At 47.4% G+C, this 24,671-nt stretch overlaps 1 protein-coding gene across 5 annotated transcripts in view; it reads right to left on the bottom strand.

Moving 5' to 3' along the window:
• The window catches only part of LOC137616443 (7SK snRNA methylphosphate capping enzyme-like), a 180,501-nt gene that overhangs the window by 119,560 nt on the left and 36,270 nt on the right, over positions 1–24,671 (bottom strand). For 4 of the 5 annotated variants that reach the window (XM_068346196.1, XM_068346197.1, XM_068346193.1 and 1 more), the window contains exon 2: positions 6,933–7,083. In XM_068346196.1, coding sequence (XP_068202297.1) covers positions 6,933–7,069 — 137 coding nt within the window. In that variant the 5' untranslated portion in view covers positions 7,070–7,083. Of the gene's footprint in view, positions 1–6,932; positions 7,084–8,054; positions 8,149–24,671 lie in introns of all 5 variants that reach the window. The other variant, XM_068346195.1, reaches the window with a different exon arrangement.

Genomic DNA, 24,671 nt, shown 5'->3' with positions numbered 1-24,671 from the left:
TATAGTATAGAAATCCACTGCAATTTTTATCAATACATCACTTTTGTCGATATTTCCATTTTCATGCTTTAAAGCAAACATCTGTTGGCACTCTGTTCCAAGTCTTCTTTCCATCAATTGGCTGCTTCTTCCTACCATACCTTTTGATAAAATTTCCCTTAAACCTCCAAGGTTTCTTTGAAGAAGGTGACTCGTTTGCAACTACAGTACCGACACCTCGATATAAATTCGAAATGATATTTTAATTATAAAATAAATTTTTGAATATACTTACCCGGTGAATATATAATAGCTGCAACTCTGCGGCTCGACAGAAAACATACTAAAAAACTCGCGAGCGATCGCTATGAAGGTTGCGGGTGTGCCCACCAGCGCCAACTGTCGGCCAGATACCACTCTTGTATGTAAACAAAACCTTCAATTCTTCTCGTCCCGCTGTGTCTCTATTGGGGAGGAAGGGAGGGTCATTTAATTTATATATTCACCGGGTAAGTATATTCAAAAATTTATTTTATAATTAAAATATCATTTTTAAATATTCAACTTAGCCGGTGAATATATAATAGCTGATTCACACCCAAGGAGGTGGGTAGAGACCAGAGTTAATTATGTTTACAGCGTATAAGCTAAGAGTTTTTTTATTTTGGCAGTTATCAATATAACAAAACCAAAATAAATAGGTACCTGGTGAGGAAGTTGACTTAGACGATTACTCTGCCTTGTAAGTCTGTCTTCCTCACGGAGCCCAGCGATCCTCTTAGGATGCTGACAGACTCCCAGGAGCTGAAGTATCAAGGGCTGCAACCCATACAACAGGACCTCATCAAACCCCTAATCTGGGCGCTCTCAAGAAATGACTTTGACCACCCGCCAAATCAATCAGGATGCGAAAGGCTTCTTAGCCTTCCGAACAACCCATAAAACAATATTAAAAACATTTCAAGAGACAGATTAAAAGGGTATTGGAATTAGGGAAGTGTAGTGGTAGAACCCTCACCCACTACTGCACTCGCTGCAACGAATGGACCCAGTGTGTAGCAGTCCTCGTAAAGAGTCTGGACATCTTTTAAGTAAAATGACGCGAACACTTGTTTCTCCAAAAAGTCGCGTCCATAATACTTTGCAGAGATTTATTTTGCTTGAAGGCCACGGAGGTTGCTATATCTCTAACTTCGTGCGTCTTAACCTTAATCAAACATCGGTCTTTCTCATTCAAGTGAGAATGAGCTTCTCGTATTAAAAAAATCTGATAAAATATGACAAAGAATTCTTTGACATAGGCAATGAAGGTTTCTTAACTGAGCACCATAATGCCTCAGATTTCCCTCGTAATGACTTAGTACGAGCTAAATCGAACTTAAGAGCTCTAACAGGACATAATACTCTTTCCAGTTCGTTGCCTACGATCTCTGATAAGCAAGGAATATCAAAAGATTTAGGCCAAGGACGAGAAGGCAGTTCATTTTTGGCCAGGAAACCAAGTTGAAGTGAACAAGTGGCTTTTTTCTGTAGAAAAGCCGATGTTCTTACTGAAGGCATGAAGTTCACTGACCCTTTTAGCCGAAGCCAAGCACACTAGGAAAAGTGTCTTGAGGGTGAGATCCTTCAGGGAGGCTGAATGTAATGGCTCAAACCTGTCTGACATGAGGAACCTTAGGACCACGTCTAAGTTCCATCCAGGAGTTGCCAAACGACGTTCCTTAGAGGTCTCGAAAGACTTAAGGAGATCTTGGAGATCTTTATTGTTGGAAAGATCTAAGCCTCTATGTCGAAAGACCGAAGCCAACATGCTCCTGTAGCCCTTAATCGTGAGAGCTGAAAGGGAGCGAACCTTTCTCAGATGTAAAAGAAAATCTGCGATTTGGGCTACAGAGGTACTGGACGAGGACACTGATGCTGACTTGCACCAGTCTCGAAAGACTTCCCACTTCAACTGGTATACTCTAATGGTAGAAGCTCTCCTAGCTCTTGCAATCGCACTGACTGCCTCCTTCGAAAAACCTCTAGCTCTTGAGAGTCTTTCGATAGTGTGAAGGAAGTCAGACGAAGAGCGGGGAGGCTTTGATGGACATTCTTTACGTGGGGCTGACGTAACAGATCTACCCTTAGAGGAAGACTTCTAGGAAAGTCTACCAACCATTGAAGTACCTCGGTGAACCACTCTCTCGCGGGCCAGAGGGTAGCAACCAACGTCAACCTTGTCCCTCCGTGAGAGGCGAACTTCTGCAGTACCTTGTTGACTATCTTGAATGGTGGGAATGCATATAAGTCCATAAAAGACCAATCCAGTAGAAACGCGTCTATGTAGATTGCTTCTGTATCTAGGACTGGAGAGCAAAAGATTGGTAACCTTTTGGTCAACGAGGAGGCAAAGAGGTCTATGGTTGGTTGACCCCAAGAAGCCCAAAGACTCTTGCCCACGTCCTTGTGGAGGGTCCATTCCGTGGGTATCACCTGACCCCTCCGACTGAGACAGTCTGCCAAGACGTTCAAGTCCCCCTGGATGAATCTCGTCAACAGGGAGATGCCTCGAATTCTAGACCATGAGAGAAGGTCCCTTGCGATCTCGAGCCGCGTGAAGGAGTGTGCCTCCTTGCTTGGAGATGTACGCCAAAGTTGTGGTGTTGTCTGAGTTGACCTCTACCACTTAGTTTCGAAGACGCTTCCTAATATCATCAAGGCCAAGTGGACTGCTAATAGCTCCTTGCCATTGATGTGCATGCTCTTCTGACTTGAGGTCCACAGACCCGCGCATTCCCGACCGTCCAGGGTCGTACCCAACCCAAACCAGACGCGTCTGAGGACAACACGTGGTTTGGGTTCTTGACTGCTAGGGATAGTCCCTCTCTCAGACTGATATTGCTGTCCCACCATTTCAGGCATGCCTTTATTGGTTCGGAGACTGGGAATGATACCGTCTCTAATGTCTTGTCCTAGTTCCAGTGAGAGGCTAGATGGAACCGGAGAGGCAGAAGGGGTAGTCTCCCTAGTGAGACAAACTGCTCCAGGGATGAGAGAGTCCCTACGAGACTGTTCCAACTCCTGACTGAATAAACGTTTTCTTTTCAGCATTAGTTGGACTTCGAGCAGGGCTTGACTGCGAATCTCCATCCCCAAAAATAGAATAATCTGGGATGGGATCAGTTGGGACTTTTAGGTTGACCACAAGTCCCAACACCCTGGCCAGACTCAACGTCCAATGTAGATCCTGCAGACAGCGAAGGCTGGACGATGCTCTGAGAAGCCAGTCATCCAAGTACAGGGAGGTCGAAACTGGTACCCCCACATTCCTGTAAACAAACCTCAGAAACGGTTGGGAATCCGGGTGTATAGGAATGTGGAAGTATGCCTCCTGAAGGTCGAGAGAGACCATCCAGTCGCCTTCCATAAATGCTGTCAAGACAGCCTGGTAGACTTCATCGTGAAGTTTGTCTTGACAATGAACACATTGAGCGCACTTGCCTCTTACGTACTCCTGCAGTGAACATGGCTGCCAAATCATGGAGCCATCCCTGAGGGACTTGTTCCTGCAGAGAACGTGGCTGTCAGATCATTGGAGCCATCCCTGAAAGCCTTGTTTATGCATGACATAATTGTACAGCAAAACTTCAAAGGCTCGAAAACAGCTGTGAAGTTGACCTGTAAAATCTTGGAGCGTCTCATGGCCAGGCGCCAGGGAGTCTATGAGGTTTGAGAAGTCTATCTGGGCAGAGGCAGGAACTCCCAAGCCGAGAACTTCTTTCGTGTCATATCAGACTCTCGCTCTATAAGCCAGTTTAAAAGAAGGGAAAGCAAAGGCTGTATCCCCCAAACTCCTCCTGGTGATAAACCAGTCGCCTAGCAAACGTAAAGCTCTCTAGGAGAGCGAGAGAGCACTAGCTTATAAAACAACGGCTTCGAAGTAGCTAGGCCTAGTGTAAGCTCTGACGTTTAGGCGAACGAGGAGCAGCAGTTACAAAAAGATCCGGACAAAGATCCTTAAAAATCAGCATGATTTATTTAAAGTCCATAGAGGGCTAAGCAGCTTTAGGCTCCTCTCCGTCTGACAGAGTCCTCAAGGGAATATCAGTAGGAGGGGGAACAGCAACTTCTTCATCTGAAGGATCCTTGTCCGATAATAGCTGAGTCTCAAGCAAGGGAGAGACCTACCGTGGTGGCAATGCTTTACAAGCAGAGTCCACACGCACTGGTGCATTAGTAGCGGACCAGGACGCAACGTCATGTAACTGCTTGACAGTCTGTGAACTGTCAACAACAACAGGTGCGAGAGACCAGGACGCAACGTCATGTAACTGCTTGACAGTCTGTGAACTGTCAACAACAACAGGTGCGTGAGGACGCACAGCGTCCACTCGAGACTGCTTTGACCGCCTAGACTGAGCAGTCAAAACAACTCTAGAATGCGGAGGTTGACGCTCAGCGTCAAAACAAGTCAACTCCGAATGTTAGCGAACGTCCTGAACGTCAACAGGAGCATCAGCAAGTGGCCTAACGTCCAAATGTGGCTGAAAATCCACACGAGACCGCATCGAGTGTGGTTCTAAACAACCTGACTGACGTGACTTAGCTACACCAACGTCAACAGGACGCACAAAGGAACGTTAGGGTGGCTGAAAGCCAGGATCTCGATGAGATAAACGGCTAGGCTCAACGGACTTATCGGCAGAATAGTCTTCCATAAGGGAGGCAAGCTTATTCTGCATGTCTTGCCGTACAACCCATTTAGGATCAACGGAAATGGTTGCGGTAAGAGACGAGGGTAACGTCTGTGACCGCAAAACCTTGCCAACAAAAAGACTCTCGGAGTCTGTGTTACGCTTTTGTTAGGCGGCGAGCAGTCTTCCGATGACTGCATAGGGTCAGAGCTGTCCTAATGGCTACAACCAGGACGCTGGACCTGTCCTGAAAGGACTGACTTTCGCTTAAGGGCCTCGAAACCTTGTTTCAGGTTTCTTATGCAAAAAGCCTTCGGATGACGAGGAGAAAATCGTCTCTCTCGCCTTATGGTAGGGGTGATCTTGGTAAGATACACCCGATACCATAGAGGGAACGTCTGTTCGCTGATCAAGGCCTCTCGAACCTATAAGTCGTACGACATTACTTCTCCCCTGGGCTTGGGAGCTTGCAAGAGGTCCCGGACTAGGCGAACGACAGGCACGAACAGACGAACCCTCGGTCGCAACACTGATAACACTTTGCGCAATATCACTTTATCACTACGATTTTCTGTTTTGCACTTATTTCACTGAAATCGAAACTTTTACTGATTTCTACCTGAAGCACGCAATTCTACCCTCATCAAAAGGTAGTAATTGCAAAATCAGTCGTATAATGCAAGCACATTAATACCAGCAAAAAACAGTAAACAATTTTAAGATAAAAAATTCAGTGGCTGGGGAAGAGACTAAACACTAGTTCATTCAAAACTACGTTTTCAATCTCTCACCGTACATTGCCTGGGGACGAGAATAAAAAACTAAAAACGTTTTATCCTTTCTCCCCGTACAGAGACTAGGGACGAGAGTAACTCGAGAACAACGTTACCCGCTTGAACGGAACGTTTTCTCTCCTCTCTCTCCCTCCGTCTCTATCTCTCTCTCTCTCTCCCTCCGTCTCTATCTCTCTCTCTCTCTCTCTCTCTTGATTTCGCACCTAAGAGAAGAGCCCACTTACCTTTCGTCAAAAAAAAAACATGTTATTTGACCAAAGGAAAAAACTGAAAGGTTTTTCAATTAAAAAGTTCCTTTAAAATAGAATTTAAAACATTTAAGCTTTGAAAGAAGAATGAACAAAACGTCAGAATCGATTTACTCTTTCTGCAAAGTGAAACCGTGATACTTTCTCTCTCTATCGTAACGATAGAGCGCAAACTGCGTAGCATAAATAAACTAAACGTTAGTTCATCTTTGAAACAGTACGAAGACTATTCAAAGAAAATCTTTCATAAAATATCTATTAAAAAATATTCATTTAAAAAGTTTTAAATCATTAGCTCTTTAAAAGCTATTTACGATTGAAAGGGCTCAACGTTGTTTAACTTCGGTTTCCAAGTTAGGACCGCCTACTCTCAGGAAAGGTCGCATATAAACAAATCATTAAAATTTATTTTTATGTTTATTATAAATGGAAAGTTAATCGAAGAGGCCTAATAAAGGCGGTTGATATAAAATATATAGAGGAAAATCTATAAATAATTTATAACGTGATAAGATAATTGCTAAAAGCCTAAACACACTTCCGTACTGAGGGAAGGGTCGGCCATTTAAAAGTCAAGGAAAGTCCAAAAAACAATCCAAAGTCATCAAAAATGAAATCTATCCAAAAACGAGTTCAAGATTTAATTTGAAGATAAAACACCTGTACTGCGAAAGCTCAAACCAAAATGAAGTACTTCACCAAATATGTTAAGAAAACTCCAGGTTCTACAGCGAGTATGAATACGTCTTGTCGTCAACGTCGACAGAGAAGAATTGAAGGTTTTGTTTACATACAAGAGTGGTATCTGGCCGACAGTTGGCGCTGGTGGGCACACCCGCAACCTTCATGCGATCGCTCGCGAGTTTTTTAGTATGTTTTCTGTCGAGCCGCAGAGTTGCAGCTATTATATATTCACCGGCTAAGTTAAATATTTAAAAAAGCAGATTTCCAGTTATACGTACATTATATTTTGATTAAAGGACAAAGAATTGTATTGATGTAGGGAAAAAGATAATGATCATGGCCTTTGCATAGGTTGCAACAGTACGTCCGTATTTGTTGTGGCAAAACACAAAAGTAGTCTTTGACAGGAGAGTGGGCGGGGCTACTAGCCCGCACTCACCACCTGCTGTTAACTACCTCAATACAGTATTCAAAGGCTGTTCCAGCATACAAAGGTCATCCATTTAACAACAAACCATTAAACAATCATGCCTGATATGAAAAATACCTACCTCACAAAAGCAGCAACATGTTTTCTCTCATCAGTGATGAGACATTTGCTCACATCTCCAAAATGAACTCTTCTTTCTTCTTGTGACTCTGCCAATGGTAAAGTAGTGGGCCGTTCTACACCTAGCTCTGATGACATGCTTAGGAGGTCACCTGCATAAAATAATAATGAAAACATTTGAAAAATAGCACCAAAATATCAAACAAAAAGTTATCATACTTCAAGTAAAATACAGAAAATCTCAAAAAAATACTTCACAAAAATTTCAAAGCTATAAGGATATTGTTTACCATAATTTTCTCTTGCACAGCAAAGCTCATCTTTAAATATAAATAGCACAACAACTACTTATTTCAAGACAATCAATTGACAATTACTTTCTAAGGATAGGGGAGAGAAATTACTACCGTGTTCAAAATATTGATAAAATTAAGTTACAGAAATAAAAAATTTTATGAAAATTGCAAACCTACAATGAAAAACTATTTTTACATCAGTTATAAAATGAACCCAATTTCTTTTAAATTCAATATGTAGAGGAATAAATTGCCTTTATTTTCATAAAAAGTACAAAGTCAGTCATTCACATTCACATATTTCGCGAACTACAGTTACTGTATTTGTGGTTCTTGTTCGGGTATTGGCAGTTGCATTTCTTGACCTTTTTGTTCACTTACCTACTCAACACAACATATTCCCTCTGTCTTAGTCTCATAGTAACTACAATGATATCTGAATCTCATACTTACCCTCTTTTTCAATAGTACCTCAGTTTACGAGATTGAATACTATACGAGCGAATTGATTTTAAGCATAAAATTTCGAATTGGTTTACAAAGATTCTATTGGGCTACAAGCAAAAATATCCCTCCATCTACTCATTTTTTGTGGACGAGTATTAACGAGATTAGACACTACTAACACACTGTTCACAACATGTTCACATGATTTTTACCATATTTTTATGTCATTTTAAAGAAAAGGCAAAAGCAACCCTCTTTAGATAGGTTTGCTGTCAAAATTTAATATAAGTGTGAATAAAAGAGAACCAAGTGTCCAAAAAGCATAAATTAAGTGTAAGTTAGTGTTAGTTGTTCAAGAGAGAGAACTTCCATTACTTTACCAGAAATGCTCATGGAGTGAGATTCTCCTTTTAAGCTGTATAGCCCCTCCTGCCCTGCTCCTCTCTCATCTCCCTCATGCCAGCCACAACTCTCCTCAAAGGTAAAGTGCAAGTTAATTTGCCAATATTTCTTTTTACATTGGGAATTATTGATTTATATTTATTTATGTTTAGGGATACAAATTGCTAAATATCACAAATTTTAAGTAATTTGTATTTTTCCTAACAGTACTTACCTCGAACTACTTTCTTACGAGTATCTGGGATCTCCTCCCAACCGACCAGAATTTTGTGTAGTTTCCCCTATCAACGTTTTCTATAGTGGGTACCTCTGGCGGAGGAGTACGCGCCATGAGGCGACCCGGGATCAGAGAGCGTGCTTGGCCTGGTCTCGGTCATCAGTAAGTTTATGATAGATAAGGTATCAAAAGTCCTGTAAGGCACTCGGGGCAGGATGGGTGGGCCATAACCCGAAAGTAGTTCGAGGTAAGTACTGTTAAGAAAGATACAAATTACTTAAAATTTGTGATTTGTTCCAACACGGAGTACTTACCTCGAACTACTTTCTTAGGAGACTTATACTTTAGGAGGTGGGAGTGGCCTTCCGGACCGAGAGACCTTCTGGAGAAGGGAAAAAACGAACCTAGATAGGAGGCTAGGTTCTGCTGACCCAAAAAGAGAAACGAGAAACTAGGGGAAACTACGCAAAAAACTATTTTAGCGTCTAAGTAACTCACCTCTGTAAAAGTCCTCGGAGACATATGCATTCACTGAACGTGTACCCCATGGTAGGTGAAGGGTTCAAGGGTAATGGAGGGGAAGGGTGATATGGGGGGAGGGGAAGGAAGGTACTTGTGTCTCTTGGACTTACCGCCCACGGCTTCCCCGGAGCTACGCCTTTAAATCTTCTGGAGCGCAGAAATGACGGGACCAAGAGAGAACCTGTTCAAAGATTTCCTAGAACAGTCCTTTAGGTAGTGAGCCGTAAAGGTGGACTGTCTTGACCAAGAGCCAGCCCTCAGGATCTGGCCCACTGCAATGTTCCTCTCGAAGGCCAACGAAGTACTCAGGCCCCTAATATCATGGGGTCTAGGCTTTCCCGGAAGGGAGACTCCAGATCTGTAGTAGGCTCTCATAATTACCTGCCGTAACCAGAAGGAGACCGTGTTCTTGGAGACTGGCTTCTTCACTAGCCCTGAGGAGATGAACAGACTCTTGATCCCAGGCCGAAGCCTGGACGTTCTCTCCAGGTACTTATGCACCGCTCTGACTGGGCACAGTAACAAGTCCCTCGGGTTGTCCGAACGCGGGATCGCTGGCACTGAGAACCCCTCAAACCTGAGGTCCCAGTAAGCTGGGTTCTGAGTCTTGGCTACAAAGTTAGGTAAGAATCTGAAAGTTGCTTCCCGCCAACCCTTCGAGTGTAAGACCTCATATGACAGCCCATGGAGCTCACTTACTCTCTTCGCCGACGCAAGGGTTAACAGGAAGACCGTCTTGAGGGTGAGCACTTTGTCCAGAATATCTTTGAGTGGTTCGAAGGGTGGCTCTGACAGAACTTTCAGCACTCTAGCCACATCCCACTGGGGCACCCTAGCGGCCTGGGGGGAACACAACTGTTCAAAACTCCTGATGAGCATTGAGATATGTCTAGACGCTCCTAGATCAATGCCTTTCAGGAGGAAGACTTGGCCCAGCGCTGCCCGGACTCCCTTGATGGATGGTATGGACATACCCACATCGTCTGTCAGATAGACCAGGAAGTCGGCTATCTTGTGAATGGAGGCCTCCAACGGCCTGATGTTCTGTGAGGCGCACCATTTAGTAAAGGTGGCCTACTTCGCCTGATATACCTCGACCGAGGACCGTCTAAGGTACCCCGACATACTTATTACGGTCTTCGACGAGTATCCTTCCCTCTTCAGGAGGCGCTCGATAACCTCCACGCGTGTAGGCGGAGGGACCGAGGGTTTTCGTGAAACCTTTGGAAGTGTGGTTTACGAAGGAGGTCTGACCTGTCTGGAAGTGGCCAAGGAGGAAGGTGCACCAGTTCCTTTTGGTCCGCGAACCATTCTCTCTCTGGCCACCAGGGCGCTATTCGCCCGCCTCACTTTGTTGAGAACTTGTCTGAGCATCCCGAAGGGCAGGAAGGCATACACGTTGAGATTGTCCCAAAGGTATTGAAAGGCGTCCTCGAACGCTGCTGTTGGGTCTGGCACAGGAGAACAAAACACGGGGAGTTCTGCGTTTAGCCTCGTGGCGAAGAGGTCTATCACCGGCAAACCCCACTTCAGGATGACCGTCCGGGCCACTCTCGGGTGTAAGGACCACTCCGACCCTACTACTTGGCCCATCCTGCTGAGGCCGTCGGCTAGGACTTTCTTCTTTCCCGGAATGAACCTGGCTGTGACTTCAATCTGTTCCTCCGCCGCCCATCCCAGGAACTGCGTTGTGAGACCGCACAGCTCCTTCGACTTCAGTCCTCCTTTCTTCTTCACGTAGGCCACCACCGTGGCGTTGTCGCACATCAGAGCCACGGTTTTTCCCCGGAGTACATGGACGAATTCTCGGCATGCCCTTTGCACGGCCATCAGCTCTAGCACGTTTATGTGACGGCTCTTCTCCACGAGGGACCATTTCCCTTTTGCTGACTCGTCAAGAACGTGGGCTCCCCAACCCTCCTTGGATGCGTCCGTGAACAGCAGCATCTCTGGAGGATCGGTTGCGACGGGCATTCCTTTGAAGGTGTTTGTCCTGTCGTGCCACCACTTCAGGACTTCCTTCCTCCCTGGGAATACCAGGACTAATTTGTGCTTGGGGGTTTCCCTGGTTCCAGAGCTCTTTCAGGTTCCATTGAACTCCCCTGAGTTTGAGCCTCCCCTGGGGGATCAACTTCTCCAATGACACGAGGTGGCCTACCAATCTCTGCCAGTCTTTGGCTCTTCTGGGCTGGTCCGTTAGGAAGGGTTGAAGTATCTGATATAGATTGTCTAGCCTCTCCAAGGAGGGGAAGGCTCTCACCAACTGGGAGTCTAGAACCATCCCCAGGTAGGTCATCCTGGTGGAGGGTGTCAGCTGTGACTCTTCCAGGTTGATGGTGATACCCAAGACACCGCAGAACCGTAGAAGCTTCGTGCCTTGCTCCCTCAGTGCTCCCTCTGAGACTGAAAGCAACAACCAGTCGTCTAGGTAACGAATCAGGCGGATGCCCTGCTCGTGTGCCCAGGCTGAGACTGTTGCGAGACCCTCGTGAAGACCTGAGGGGCAGTCAACAGTCCGAAGCAGAGGGTTCTGAATTGTAACGCTTGGGTACCCCATTTTACTCTTAGGAACTTCCTGCTGGAGGGGTGGACAGGGATCTGAAAGTAGGCCTCCTTGAGATCTATGGACATCATGAAGTCCCCCTCTCTCAAGGCCGCCAACACCGACTTTGGGGTGTCCATCTTTAAGTCGGTTTTGCAAACAAACTTGTTGAGGGCCGACAGATCTATGACCGGCGTCCATCCCCCTGTCGCTTTCTCCACCAGGAGGAGTCTGTTGTAAAACCCCGGTCCTGGGTTCCTGACTGGTTCTACCGCCCCTTTGGCGAGCATGGCCAATACTTCCTCCTGCAATACTGTTCTTCTCAAGGGGCCCTTGGGCGCCAACCACTCCGCCTGTTGGTCAGGGATCAGAGGGGGCGGTTCTGCTAGGAAGGGCAACCTGTACCCGACCTTCAGTACTGCTACGGTCCACGGATCCGCTCCGTGGTCCCGCCAAGCTTGCCAAGAGTGTTTGAGGCATCCCCATACCTGAGGCTTCGGCAGGAGTAGGGGGCCTCCCTTCCTATCTCCTTCTAAAGGTGCGGCTGGATCGCCCTCTCCTGGAGTTGGCATAGGCTGGTCTAAAATTAGACTTTTGGATCGCCCTCTCCTGGAGTTGGCATAGGCTGGTCTAAAATTAGACTGAGGGGCTAAACTACTCCTACGGAATGGCTGCGGGGCTTGGTGCCAAGACACTGACGGGGAGTCCCTCCTCGGCTGGACTGGCGAAACATGGGACGGGTGAGGGACGTCTGAAGAGGGTCTCCTGTGGGCTGGCCGTCTTGCAGGCAGGGGTCTGGGCTCTCCCGCCTCTTTAAGCTTCCTTACCCTCTCCATGACCTCTACTGCCTTCAGGGGGAACACAGACTCTCCCCACACTGGTGAGTTCCTCAATGCTCTCGCCTCCCGCTCAGGTAACCTCCGCACCAGCTTGCTCAGCACTGTGTCCCTCTTCCGCAGGACCCAGTTGGCTGCTTGAGAGAGCGACTGGTAAGAGAGAAACTTGAGAGCTTTTCCCCCCGAACTAATCAGCTCCCTCAGCAAGGACTGATTCTCGGGGACGGAGAGGTCATGGGATGACTGGAATCCCACCAACGTGCAGGCCCACCAGTCCAACCACGAAGACACGTAAACCAGGTCCAGGGCCACATCTTCCATCATGGAGGTTTCCTCTGGTGAGAAACACACCGGAGCGGAGGATGCCCTATCTTCAGCCGCTCCTTGGTTCAGGATGGCAATCGCTGGCTCGACCGTACGGGGACCTCCGCGACGACCCTCCGGGACATAAAAGCGTTTTTGCTCCTGGGGGCATCCGCTTGGCTGGCTATGAACCTATCTATGTGGTCCATACCCAGCTTCACGTCCCTCGATAGGGGGAGGGCCGGGGAAGGCTTCTCCTGTACTGGATTGTCTACCAGTCTGCTAAGGCCAGAGAGCCAGGCTTGTTCCGCCGAGTGCTTAGGCTCATTCAGCCTATGGTGACGCCTGATGAGGGCCAAGACCTTCCTGTAGGTGGAGACGTCGTCTGTGGAGCATTCTCCCCCTTCTACGAGATCTTACGCTCTCCGATCCTCCGCATGGGAAGCCTCGTCGATGACGGAGGGATCCGCGTGGGGAGGAGGCATCTTCTTCTCGAGCCGAACCATTGGTGGGGCGACCCGCTGGGACGGGAGTAGCCGTCATGGGTCTACTCCCTCCCACGAAGCTCCGCAGAGCTGCAGCTTTTCCGTACCAGCTGGCTGGTTTTGGCGGATTTGGAAGGCCGTCGAGGGAGCGGAGGCCAAGACAAAGCTGCCAGGCCAAAGGAGCGACTCTTTCCGCTGGGCGGATGGAGCCGGAGCCTTCGCGGACTTATGCTTATCTACCGAGACCTGGTGCGACGACCTACGCCGATGATCGGGTCTGCTGGAGGCGCCGTGCCGTGAGGGTGACGAAGAGGCTCTAGGGAGCCAGCCAGAGGTGCTCGGGGTGGCGGTAGCCTTGAAGAGATAACTCCGGGGGATCGTGACTCGCACCCATTCACCTTTCGATGAGCGGCTCTTCTTGTGCTTTTTCCTGGAGGTCCTGGAACGTCTCCTGGAGTGGCGGGACCGTGAGCGTGACTTCTTCTGCGGGACCTCTCCCGTCTCCTCCTCGAGTCCCTCGGGCCTTCATCCTCCGAGGAGAACGAGTCCAACGAGCGAGAGGAGAATGAAGACTGGGAGGAAAGAAGCCCGCCGAGTCGTCCGAGTCGTCTCGAGTTGCTGGGGGATCCTCATGCCGGTCCGCTGGGGAAGAAGGCTGTAAAAAGACGGGCGGGAGTGTTGACGACGGCGCCGGGGGAGACCGAGGAACCTTCTTGTGGGGGAACCAGGTGTCAAACTCCTCCTCCAGTCTCATGGGTGACCTGAAGGGCGTCCTCGGAGGAGCCCATACGACAGGATCCGAACTCGGAGATTCTCCTTCCTTCTCGGCATCTCCCCTGGTCGCTGAAGTACCTGAAATGCACACCCAAGATACGGGGGAAGAGGCCGTAGCAGGCTTCCCCCACCTCGGATCGTCAGTAGAGACGGGGCCTACGGGCACCAGGACCTCGTCTCCCGAACACACTCCCGCCCCTCCCTCAGGCCCCTCACTCGCCTGAATCGACACAATATCCCCACCAACAGGCATCTCAGACTCCTGGGGAAGGGCAATGGGCCGCTTCCCCGCAACGGACTTACCTCGTCCCCTACTCTGGGTAGGGGAAGGCGGTAGGGAACCCCTCTCCGAAGAGGCATCGGGCGACACGCTAGAGGCAAGGAAATGCTGGACTTCTTCGGTGATCTCTAGGTAGCCTTCTTCTTCTTCGTGCCATAGCGCACCCACTGGATCTCGTTCCAAGACTCGCACTCCGGACACGTGGCTGTAGGGGAACAGACACTGCCCCTACATGAAGAACACAAGGTGTGGGGGTCGACCTCTGGCTTGGAGAGGAAGGCACCACAAGATTTACCAGACATAGGCCAAGGGCAACGGCGGGGATGCTCCATAACGAAACACTAAGCACCAATCGACACAGGGACACAGAGGAAAGAGGTGGATAAGGTTAAGGAATGAACACAAGGGGACCGCGTGAAGACACAGAAGGGTCGGGGGACACAAAGGGTCGCACTGGGTGAAAAGAGAGCGGCGAGATGTTAATCACGTCGAGACCGAAAACTTACTGATGACTGAGAGGGGGCAAGCACGCTCTCTGACCCCGGGTCGCCTCATGGCGCGTATTCCTCCGCCAGAGGTACCCACTATAGAAAACGGATAGGGGAAACTACACAAAATTCTGGTCGGTTGGGAGGAGATCCCAGATACTCCTAAGAAAGTAGTTCGAGGTAAGTACTCCGTGTTGGAACAAATGACAAATTCGAGGATAATTTGTATTTTTCCAAGCAATACAAACCTTTAGCTATTTATTAGGGGTTATTACTTTTATTGAAGCTGAAAGGACGAGCCATTAAAATTTCAGCCAGGGTTAACTACCCATTCCGCTAGTTAGCGGGGGTCGTGTGGGGCGGGGGTAGCTTGCTACTGCTCCCACTCACACACCGGTGATTTAGCTCACTTTGCTTGTAGATAGGACTTCAAGGGGGAGAGGGCTGGCAGGTAAGTTTGTATAAATAGCTGAAGGTTTGTATCTACGAATTTGTCATTATTTCCGTAACTGGAATACAAACCTACGCTATTTATCAAGGGGGACTCTCCAATTATGAGGGTGGACGTACCTGAAAAACTGGCTTTTGGCTATACCCGGGGGTCTCCTTATTTCTAATATAGTACCAAAAATGGTATTTTCATTTTAAAATAAATTTTTAAATATACTTACCTAGTAGTTACATATATATAGCTTAATCCCGCCGATTCGTCGCGCGCACGGCAGAAATTCAAAATTCGCGGCAATTGCCGACAGGTGGCCAGGTGATTATACCTGTGCACCCTCTAACCAGGTACCTGGAACCATTCCCATTTGTCCTCAGAAATTCCATGCCCCTGTTTTCACAGGGGAGGAGGGAGGGACCTTTTATGTAACTACTAGGTAAGTATATTTAAAAATTTATTTTAAAATGAAAATACCATTTCTAAATATGTAACTTCCCTGGTAGTTACATATATATAGCTGACTGACACCATTGGTGGTGGGTTAGAAAACCGCAACCCAGTCGGGAATTCGTACAATTATTAATCGCTACAAATAAGCCGTACCAATAATCTGGTTCCTACCTGATAAGGAAGCTGGCTTCAAAGTTATCCTGCCTCATTTGCCTGCACTCCTTGAGACCCAGCGATCCACCCAGGGGGCTGTAGAAAGTCTCTGTGGGGCTGTTACACGGTCCTTGACCTTAACATGACTATACCACTACCCTTGCTATCCTGGCATAGCCATAACACACTCCATAAAACCTAACTTAGACTTGCATCCCAGACTGTGGAAGGTTGCAACAACCTTCACAGACAACCTGTGATATAAAGTTCAAGAAAAAGCAAGGGTATATAATAAAAGGTTATAGGTTAGAGGTAGTAGTACCCCCTCCAGCTACGACGCCAGAGGCAACATACGGACCCAGGGAACAACAATCCTCATGTTGGGTGTGTACCTCTTAAAGGTAACAATCTGCGAAGATTGACTTGCTTCGCCAGAATGTCGCTTCTAAAATTGATTTCATAGACTTGTTGTGTCTATAAGCCATTGAAGTTGCCACAGCTCTTACTACATGTGGTTTGACTTTGAGGATTGGAAAGCTTTTCTCGTCACAGTTCTGGAGAGCTTCCCTTATAAAATCCTTTATAAAGAACACCAGCACATTCTTTGACAAGGGTAACGAAGGCTTCTTTACCGAGCATCAGAGGTTATCTGCCTGTCCTCTCAGGTTTTTGGTCTTCTGCAGATAAAATTTTAGGGCTCTCACTGGACAAAGGCCTCTCTCCTTTTCCCGTCCTACTAAATGAGATAACCCTGGAATGGAGAAGGATCTGTGCCATGGTTGCGAAGGATTCTCGTTCTTGGCGAGAAAACCTAGTTGCAGAGAGCAGACTGCGTTCTCTCCAATGAAGCCCACCTTTTTGCTAATGGCTTGCAATTCTTCTATTCTCTTGGCTGTAGCCAATGCAACCAGGAATAGGGTCTTCTTAGTAAGGTCCTTCCATGAAGCCTTCTCAAGAGGTTCAAACCTGCTCGAGGTTAAAAAAAAAAACATCAGGACTACATCCAAATTCCAAGAGGGGGTTGGGTTGTCCTTCCTCTTAACGGTCTCAAAAGATCTTATGAGGTCCGAGAGATCCTTGTCTCCTGACACATCAATATGTCTGTGACGGAAGACGGAGGCTAGCATGCTGCGGTATCCCTTGATGGTTGATACTGCTAGCTTCTCGTGTTCTTAAATGTAACAGAAAATCTGCCAGTTGAGTTAGAGAGGTACTGGAAGAGGAAAAGTTGTTAATCCTGCACCATTCTCTAAACACGTCCCACTTAGATTGGTACACCTTGATTGTGGACGTCCTCCTAGCTCTCGCGATAGCTCTTGCAGCTTCCCTCGAAAAGCCCTTCGCTCTTGCCAGCTTTTCGATAGTCGAAAGGCAGTTAGATTGAGAGCGAGGAGATTTTGATGGTATCTCTCTGTGTGTGGCTGTCTGAGTAGATCGTTCCGACACGGTAACGCTCTGGGGGTGTCTACTAGCCACTCCATCACTTAAATGATCCAAGGTCTCATGGGCCAAAACGGAGCTATCAGGGTCATGCGGGCGTTGTTCGACTCTCTGAACTTTTCCAATACTCTGTCTAGGATCTTGAATGGGGGAAAGGTGTACATGTCTAGTCCTTCCCACTCCATGAGGAAGGCGTCCACTGCCACTGCTTCCTGGTCTGGGACTGGAGAGCAATAAACTGGTAACCTCTTTGTTTTCTGCGTCGCGAAGAGGTCTATTGACGGTTCTCCCCACAGATTCTAAAGCCTGCTGCACACCTCGTGATGTAGGGTCCACTCTGTCGTGAGAACCTGTCTTCCTCTGCTGAGAAGATCCGCTCTGACATTCTTCTCCCCCTCTATGAAGCGTGTTATCAGAGTTATATTTCTCACTTTTGCCAACAGTAGGAGATCTTTTGCTGCCTCGTAAAGGGAATCTGAACGAGTGCCTGCCTGTTTTCTGATGTAGGCCAACGCTGTGGTGTTGTCTGCGTTGCCCTGAACTAACTTGTCCTGGACTTCCTCCTGGAAGTGCATTAGTGCTAGATGAATGGCCACTAGTTCCTTGTCGTTTATATGCCATTCCTTCTGATAATCTTCCCACAGACCCGAGATCTCGCCCTTCCCCAGTGTTGCACCCCACCCCATGTCTGATGCGTCTCAATACAACACTAGGTCGGGGTTCTTCTGTTGAAGTTCGAGGTCTTCTAGGAGTTTGTTGGGATCGTCCCACCAACTCAACCGATTCCTGATTCTCAGAGGAATCGGAATCCCCGTCTCTAGGCCTTGGTCTCTTGTCCAATATCTAGAGAGATGGAATTGCAGTGGACGTAGATGAAGACTTCCCAGGGATACGAATTGCTCGATCGAGGAGAGGGTCCCCAACAGACTCATCCATTCCCTCACCGAGCAGGTCCTTCTGTTTAGGAAGTGCTTCACCTTTCTTAAGCATTCCAAAATGCGTTTCGGGGCTGGAAAAGCCCGAAAAACCACTGACTGAATCCTCATCCCCAAGTAGATTATGTATTGTGAAGGTGTCAGTTGTGATTTGGCCAGATTTACAACTAAATCTAGCTGTTGCGTCACAGACATTGTTACTCGTAGATGCTCCAGACACTTTTCTTGCGACCTGGCTCTGATTAGCCAGTCGACCAGGTACATTGATATCTGTACCCCTTTCAGATGTAACCATCGAGCCACGTTTGACACCACTAGAGTGAAAATGTAAGGAGCCGTGCTTAGTCCTAAACAAAGTGCTTTGAACTGATAAGTAGTTGCGTGGTGTACGAATCTCAGAAATTTTCTGTAGTTCGGGTGAATTGCGACGTGAAAGTACGCGTCCTGCAGATCTATCGACACCATCCAGTTTCCTTGTCTGGTGCCTGCTAAGACTGACGCAGATGTCTCCATAGCAAACTTGACTTTGCTTACATACTTGTTCAGTGGACTTACGTCCAGAACGGGTCTCCAACCCCCCCAGAGTTCTTGGGAACCAGAAAAAGTCTGTTGTAAAATCCCTCCAACGAGGGGTCCTCTACAACTTCTAACGCTGCTTTTGACAGCATCTGGTTGACCTGCTGCCTTGCTCCCCAAGTATGTCGCTGTCAACTCTAATGGCTCTGGCGAAAGAGGAGGCCTTCTTAGGAAGGGGATCTAGTAACCCTCCTTCAAGACATCGACCGTCCAGTCGTCCACTCCCCTTTGGCTCCACTCTTGCCAGTAGTGGGATAACCTGGCTCCAACTTGTGTCTGGAGGTTGAAGAGCTCACTTTCTGGTTTTTGGTTACTGCTTTGTGTATTTACGAGGTTGACCCCCAGCAGCAATTCTCCGACTTTCTCTCGAAAGGGCCCTCCCACGAAAGGGCTGGCGCGTGGGAGGAGCTTCCTTCTGCTTCCTGGCTAAAAAGTTAGCCGGGAGGACTTTTCTCGCCGTCCTGGTAATAAAATCTTGCGTCGCTTGTTGCGCAAGAGCTGCCAACAAGTCCTTCACTACATCAGAAGGGAAGAGATGATTATTTAAAGGAGCATACAAGAGCTCTGCTCTTTGAGCGAGAGTCAATCCTGACGACAGGAAAGAACACAGCATGGATCTGCTCTTAATAACACCTGCGTGAACAGGGCGGAGAGTTCGACCGTCCCGTCCCTCACAGCTTTATCGAGACAGGCAATAAGGTGTATCTGCGTCTCGTTCTTTTCGTCTGTGACATCTGCGAGGGCTCCGAGAGTCCACTCCATCAAGCTGAAGACCTCGATTGTTCTGAAGATGTCCTTCAGCAAGTGATCCATCTCCGACGTGGACCACATCACCTTAGCCTTAGTCATGGCTGATCTATGCGAGACGTCAACGAGTCTGGAGAAGTCCCCCTGGGAGGAGGCAGGAACTCCCAAATCGAGAACCTCCCCAGTCTCGTACCACACACTGGATCTAGAAACCAATCTTGTAGGGGGGAAGGAAAAGGTTGTCCTTCCTTGTTCCTTTCTCTTGAGAATCCAATCGTTCAGAGTCGAAAAAGCCCTCTTGACAGATCTGGCTAACACTGTTTTCTTGAAAGAGGAAGGTTTCTGGGGTCTACCCTTCAAAAACTGCGAGGGCGGGCTCCGAGGTACAGCCTGCTGAAAGTCCTCCAGATATACAGTCGTATCTCTACAAACGATCTTAATTCGTTCCAGAAACTGCTTCGTATGTTAAAACAATGGTATGTTGGAGCAAATATTCCCATAATACACTGTAATTTGTATAATTTGTTCCACACCCCAAAAACCTATATCAACTCCTTAATAAATTACTACATATAATTACACATAACAATAACATAACTGCATAAAATGAAAGAAGCGTGTAAAAAAAGATAATTATAAAGAAATAAAAAATAAAAAATGTGTTTTATTGTCACTTTACCTTAGAGACAGGCCAACGCAGGTGTAGGATTTGCTACGCCAGGAGGAGACGGACGATCGGCGAGAAGGTAGACCTGGTGTTAACATGTTCCTTAAATAAATAAATACACACACACACACACACACTCTCTCTCTCTCTCTCTCTCTCAATAATAGACATCTCTAACACTATAACAGCGAAAAAGAACGAGAGAGAGAGAGAGAGAGAGAGAGAGAGAGAGAGAGAGAGAGAGAGAGAGAGAGAGAGAGAGAGAGAGAGAGAGAGAGAGAGATTTTATTTAAAGAACATGTTAATGCTATGGTTAGAGAAAAACAGAAAAAGAGAGAAGACTTTTTTAAAAGAGCTTGTTAATGCTATCTTGGTTTTCTTTGCTTCACTTTTTTCTTTCTTTCTGTTCATCACGCTGGCCCTTCTTACAAATGATCGTTGCCAACAATCTCTTTGTCCTTTATCCCTATCAACAAAAGGCGTTCTATCTCTTCCAGGGTATTGCTACGTCGTCTTGTAATAATGGTGATCTCCTTCGATGGTTTATCTGCTTTAATGGCTGCCTTCTGCTTGATGATCGTCGAGATCATAGGCCTATTCCGACCATATTGTTTAGCCATATCACTTACATGCACACTGCTCTCATGTTTTTCCATAATTTCTTGCTTCAATTCTAATGAAAAAATTGCCTTCTTCCTTTTCTCACCACTACCTGTATTGAAACTTAGCTTCTTAGGCACCATGATTATAGGTAAAATCAAAAAGGAAATGAGAAAAGGAAGAAAATAAGCACTGTTAATAACAGACCAAACAGAGGACAACCACACGATACACACAAGAACAGAGAACAGAGCACTCGACGCTCAATGGCATCCCTCTTACATGCTGCCATCTACCGGCGTAAACAAGATCTACTTCGTATGTTGGAGCATTACGTCGGGTGTCGAGACAGAAATTTGGTCGAATTTTACTTCGTATGTTGGAAAATTCGTATGTTAGGACATTCGTATGTAGAGGTTCCACTGTAAGTCTGCCAGAACTGCCAGTAATCTTTTAAGATCTGATGCATGAAGAGTTTCCTGCGTTTCCTCCTCTGAGATCTCTTCTAAAGGGTTAGCGATCTCCGATGTAGAACGAGTGGGAGAAACACACGCCTCGTCTTGCCTACTTGCGTCCTGCATGCTGCGAGGGAGCGTCATGTATGCATCCAACATGCTGCGAGGAAGCGTCAAGCTTGCGTGCGTCCTGCATGTGTCCAGGGAGCATCATGCTTGCGTGCGTCATGCTGAGAGGGAGCGTCATGCATGCGTCCAGCATGCTGCGGGGAGGTGTCCCGCTCGCGTGTGTCCAGCATGCCGCGAGGGAGCGTCAAGATCCTTGTCGCCTCCCGTAGCGCGTCCAGATCGCTGCGAAGGAGCGTCCAAGAGCACTGCCGCTTGCCGCGAGTCCGAGTCTTGCTGGCTGTTCACGCCTCGTTCCGATCTTATTCTCTTCCTAGGTCTGTTGACATCCTTAGGCAAGACGCCAGCCTCGTCTGTGAGCTGTGTCATCCGACGGCGAAGATAACACTTTTACCTCACCTTTCCCACGACAAGGGCGAGCGTCCTGGGAAGCGTCAACAGGTACGCTCGAGGGGACGACTGCTTGGGAGCTAACGCCTCTCGCTTCCCATCGCCTGTCGACATTCCTTCTCCCAGGGGTTGGGGAGCATGGAAGAGGTCCAGGGCTAGGGGGACGACAGGTCCGAGCAACCACACCCTCCACTGCACTGAAACAAGCACTTTTAACTCTTTTGCATAATTAAACCTGCCCGCTATGAGAGATTCTAGTCCTTTGACAAGGGCTAGAATGAGAATTCAATAGGCTATATGATATTAGTATCCCCAATATCAAAATATTAAATAATGATACAAAGTATGTGGAACTGTAACAATCGTAATGAGTACTACGTAGCGTAAATTGACTGTACGCTAGTTTTAATCTCTGAAAATAGATCGATGATTATCTAAAGAAAGTATACTAATAGGACCAATATTACTTAAAAATAATATATTTCCCTTACATTATAAAAAATTGAATACTTATGCTTTGTAAGTTAGTATTTTCTTTACATTCCTTGCAAGAAAAATTAAAGAATTTACATATTGCAAGTCATTCTTCGTTGAGTTTACGTCACATGATTTGTGACGTCACAGTGCTAGCGAATGATTTCCTTCAAGTCATACTTCGTAGAGTTTACATCACATGATTTGTGACGTCATAGTGCTGGCGGAATGATTTCCTTCCACCATATGTCTTTGAGTTGGTTCGTTAGTCTTTACAGTCGGGGGAAATAACCTGATCCTATCCCTTTCAAGCTTACGAACATAGCGATCATATTCCAAAAGAAAAATACACACATGCGCTCTGTATTTCTACATACTGTGTGGGGATCAAGAGCAGCTTTTAGAAGCCGGTCTTGCAGCCCTTCACACAAAATCTAACAACAGAGGCAGCCATCTTGAAAAAAAAGTTAAAAATAAACTGTCCAAGTCGGACCAACAAAATCTATCTTATTCATGTGAAAAAGAAAAGAAAATCCAATATCAGCGATAGCCATCAACCAAAAAAAAAGCAATGGATACTTCACCAATTTGTAGTTAAAGCAAACCCAAACAAAGTAGAGTGAATTTCCGTGTTGCTAGAACGACGGCAGGGAATTTCTGAGGACAAATGGGAATGGTTCCAGGTACCTGGTTAAACGGCGCACAGGTATGATCACCTGGCCACCTGTCGGCGATTCCCGCGAATTTTGAATTTCTGCCATGCGCGCAACGAATCGGCGGGATTAAGCTATATTATGTAACTACCAGGTAAGTTACATATTTAAAAATAAGGAATCCCTGCACCTCGCTACACAAGTTCCACGGCTTACGCAAGGTGTGTCTTGAGATGTTTAGAAGTGTGGCTGTCCAGGTAAGTTATTCCAAGTCTTTATAGGAAGAACTATTGTAACCAGGACTTTCATAAAACCACCTCGCCAGGGTATGGGGATGCGACAGTATTAGCCTAATCCTAGGAACACAAGGAAGCATGGTTCACCTGCAGTGGTTTGAGGATGGTGTTCGCCCATAAGTTCGAGACTTGATGGGCGAGAAACTCGATGGTGCGAGTGCCTGAGAGGAGGAAAGTTTCCATTAGTTTCTTGGTACGTTTCTTGGAGAAATCCTGGGTTCAAACCCGGATTCCCAGGGTCCCCAACCATAGATCAAGCCATGAAGTAGCCTACATAGCATACTTTGTGACCTTCTCCTGGTTGAGGATCTCTGATGCCGAGAACGAGACCCGACGGCTGGAGAGCCTCTCTAGAGAGACTCCCTTCCCTTGGTGAGCTCTTCCAGAGAATGGAGGGGAAAAACTGGACGAGACTCGTCCAAGATCTCAAAATATCTCCTATGATGGACGTGAGGTGGTAGGAGAAGCTTAGCGGTAGAGCTGGAACATTGGGAGGAGGAGAGCTCGGAGAGCTGTTGGGCAATCTTAGCCTAGGCATCCTTTAGCCCTTGAGACCAAGACAAGGCTGCATTTGTCTTAGAGGGCTTCTGAGTGCCAAAGATAAGGTCCAAGACTGTGTCTTTGCCCTCTCGTAGAGTTATCTCCGGGTCAGTAAACCCATTGAGTACCCTAATAAGAGTCAGAACTTGCCAGAATGCAGAATCTGCTCCCCCTCCGAAGTGTGACTAGCAGCAAAACCTACTTCTTCCACCCCAGAGACCTCCTCTTGGGGTGGGTCGCGGGCATCGCAAAAGTGAATAGAGCTTCTGTAGGCCTCGAGGTCCTTGAAGAGGACATTGGGAGTGTCTTTAAGTCCTTAGATTCCTTTCGAGGAAAGAGGTAGGACTCGAGCATCAAAGGCCGGATGGGATTGTCCATCCTGACCTCCATCGGTGGTGGAGAACTCTACGTGTGAGGAGAAACTTCCTCCGAAGCTGGAAGGGAGGAAGTTTGAGCCTTGCGAGACTGCCTCGGCAGAGATGAGGTTGGAGAGTGTCCGGCGGGAGAAACAGGGAGGACAGGCCTTCAAGGCCTAACAGGAGTTAGTTTCACCCTAGGGGATGTGATCACATCTGAGATTCCTCTTTTCCTCTTCAGGGGAGAAGAAGCCAAGGTTCTTCACAGTAGGTCTGCTGGTGCCGTTGGATGGGAGGTCAGTGACGAGCCAGATGACATGGCAGGTCCGAAGGCTTGTACTACTGCTCTGACCATGGGACTGAACCAAGGCTGCTTGCTGACTGATGCACTGTCAGAAAGATCCCCTGAAGGGAAAGGGACAGAAGGTTTGCTGTGAGGAGTCTCTACCGATGTTTGCGGTGGTGGGTCTGCCCTAGAAGGTCGAATCTTCGGGATCCTGAACCCTTCTGTGGAGCCTCCTTTCCCCGGTGGTCGTTCTGTAATGCGTTTGCGGGGAAGGGAAAGTGGCGATGGTGACCTATCACAATCTCTATTGTGAAGTTCCTTATGTTTTGATGCCTGGAGAACCTGCTCTGAGGTATGGCGGACGTGTGCAGGAGAGTGATGGCGTGCAATACGGCGCTGGTGCATAGGAGAGTTGTTGCAGTTGGAGAGTAACGACGCGCAGGGGAACGTTGCTGCAAATGAGAGCAAACACTGGTCCTTAGAACGGCGAGAATGCGCTAGAGAGTGCCGACAATCAGAATGCTGGTGCACTAGAAGGCGCTGATGAGCAGGTGAGTGC

This window comes from Palaemon carinicauda, chromosome 22 (assembly GCF_036898095.1).
Source record: "Palaemon carinicauda isolate YSFRI2023 chromosome 22, ASM3689809v2, whole genome shotgun sequence".
Lineage (NCBI taxonomy): Eukaryota > Metazoa > Arthropoda > Malacostraca > Decapoda > Palaemonidae > Palaemon > Palaemon carinicauda.
This window is presented reverse-complemented; position numbering and strand designations above follow the sequence as displayed.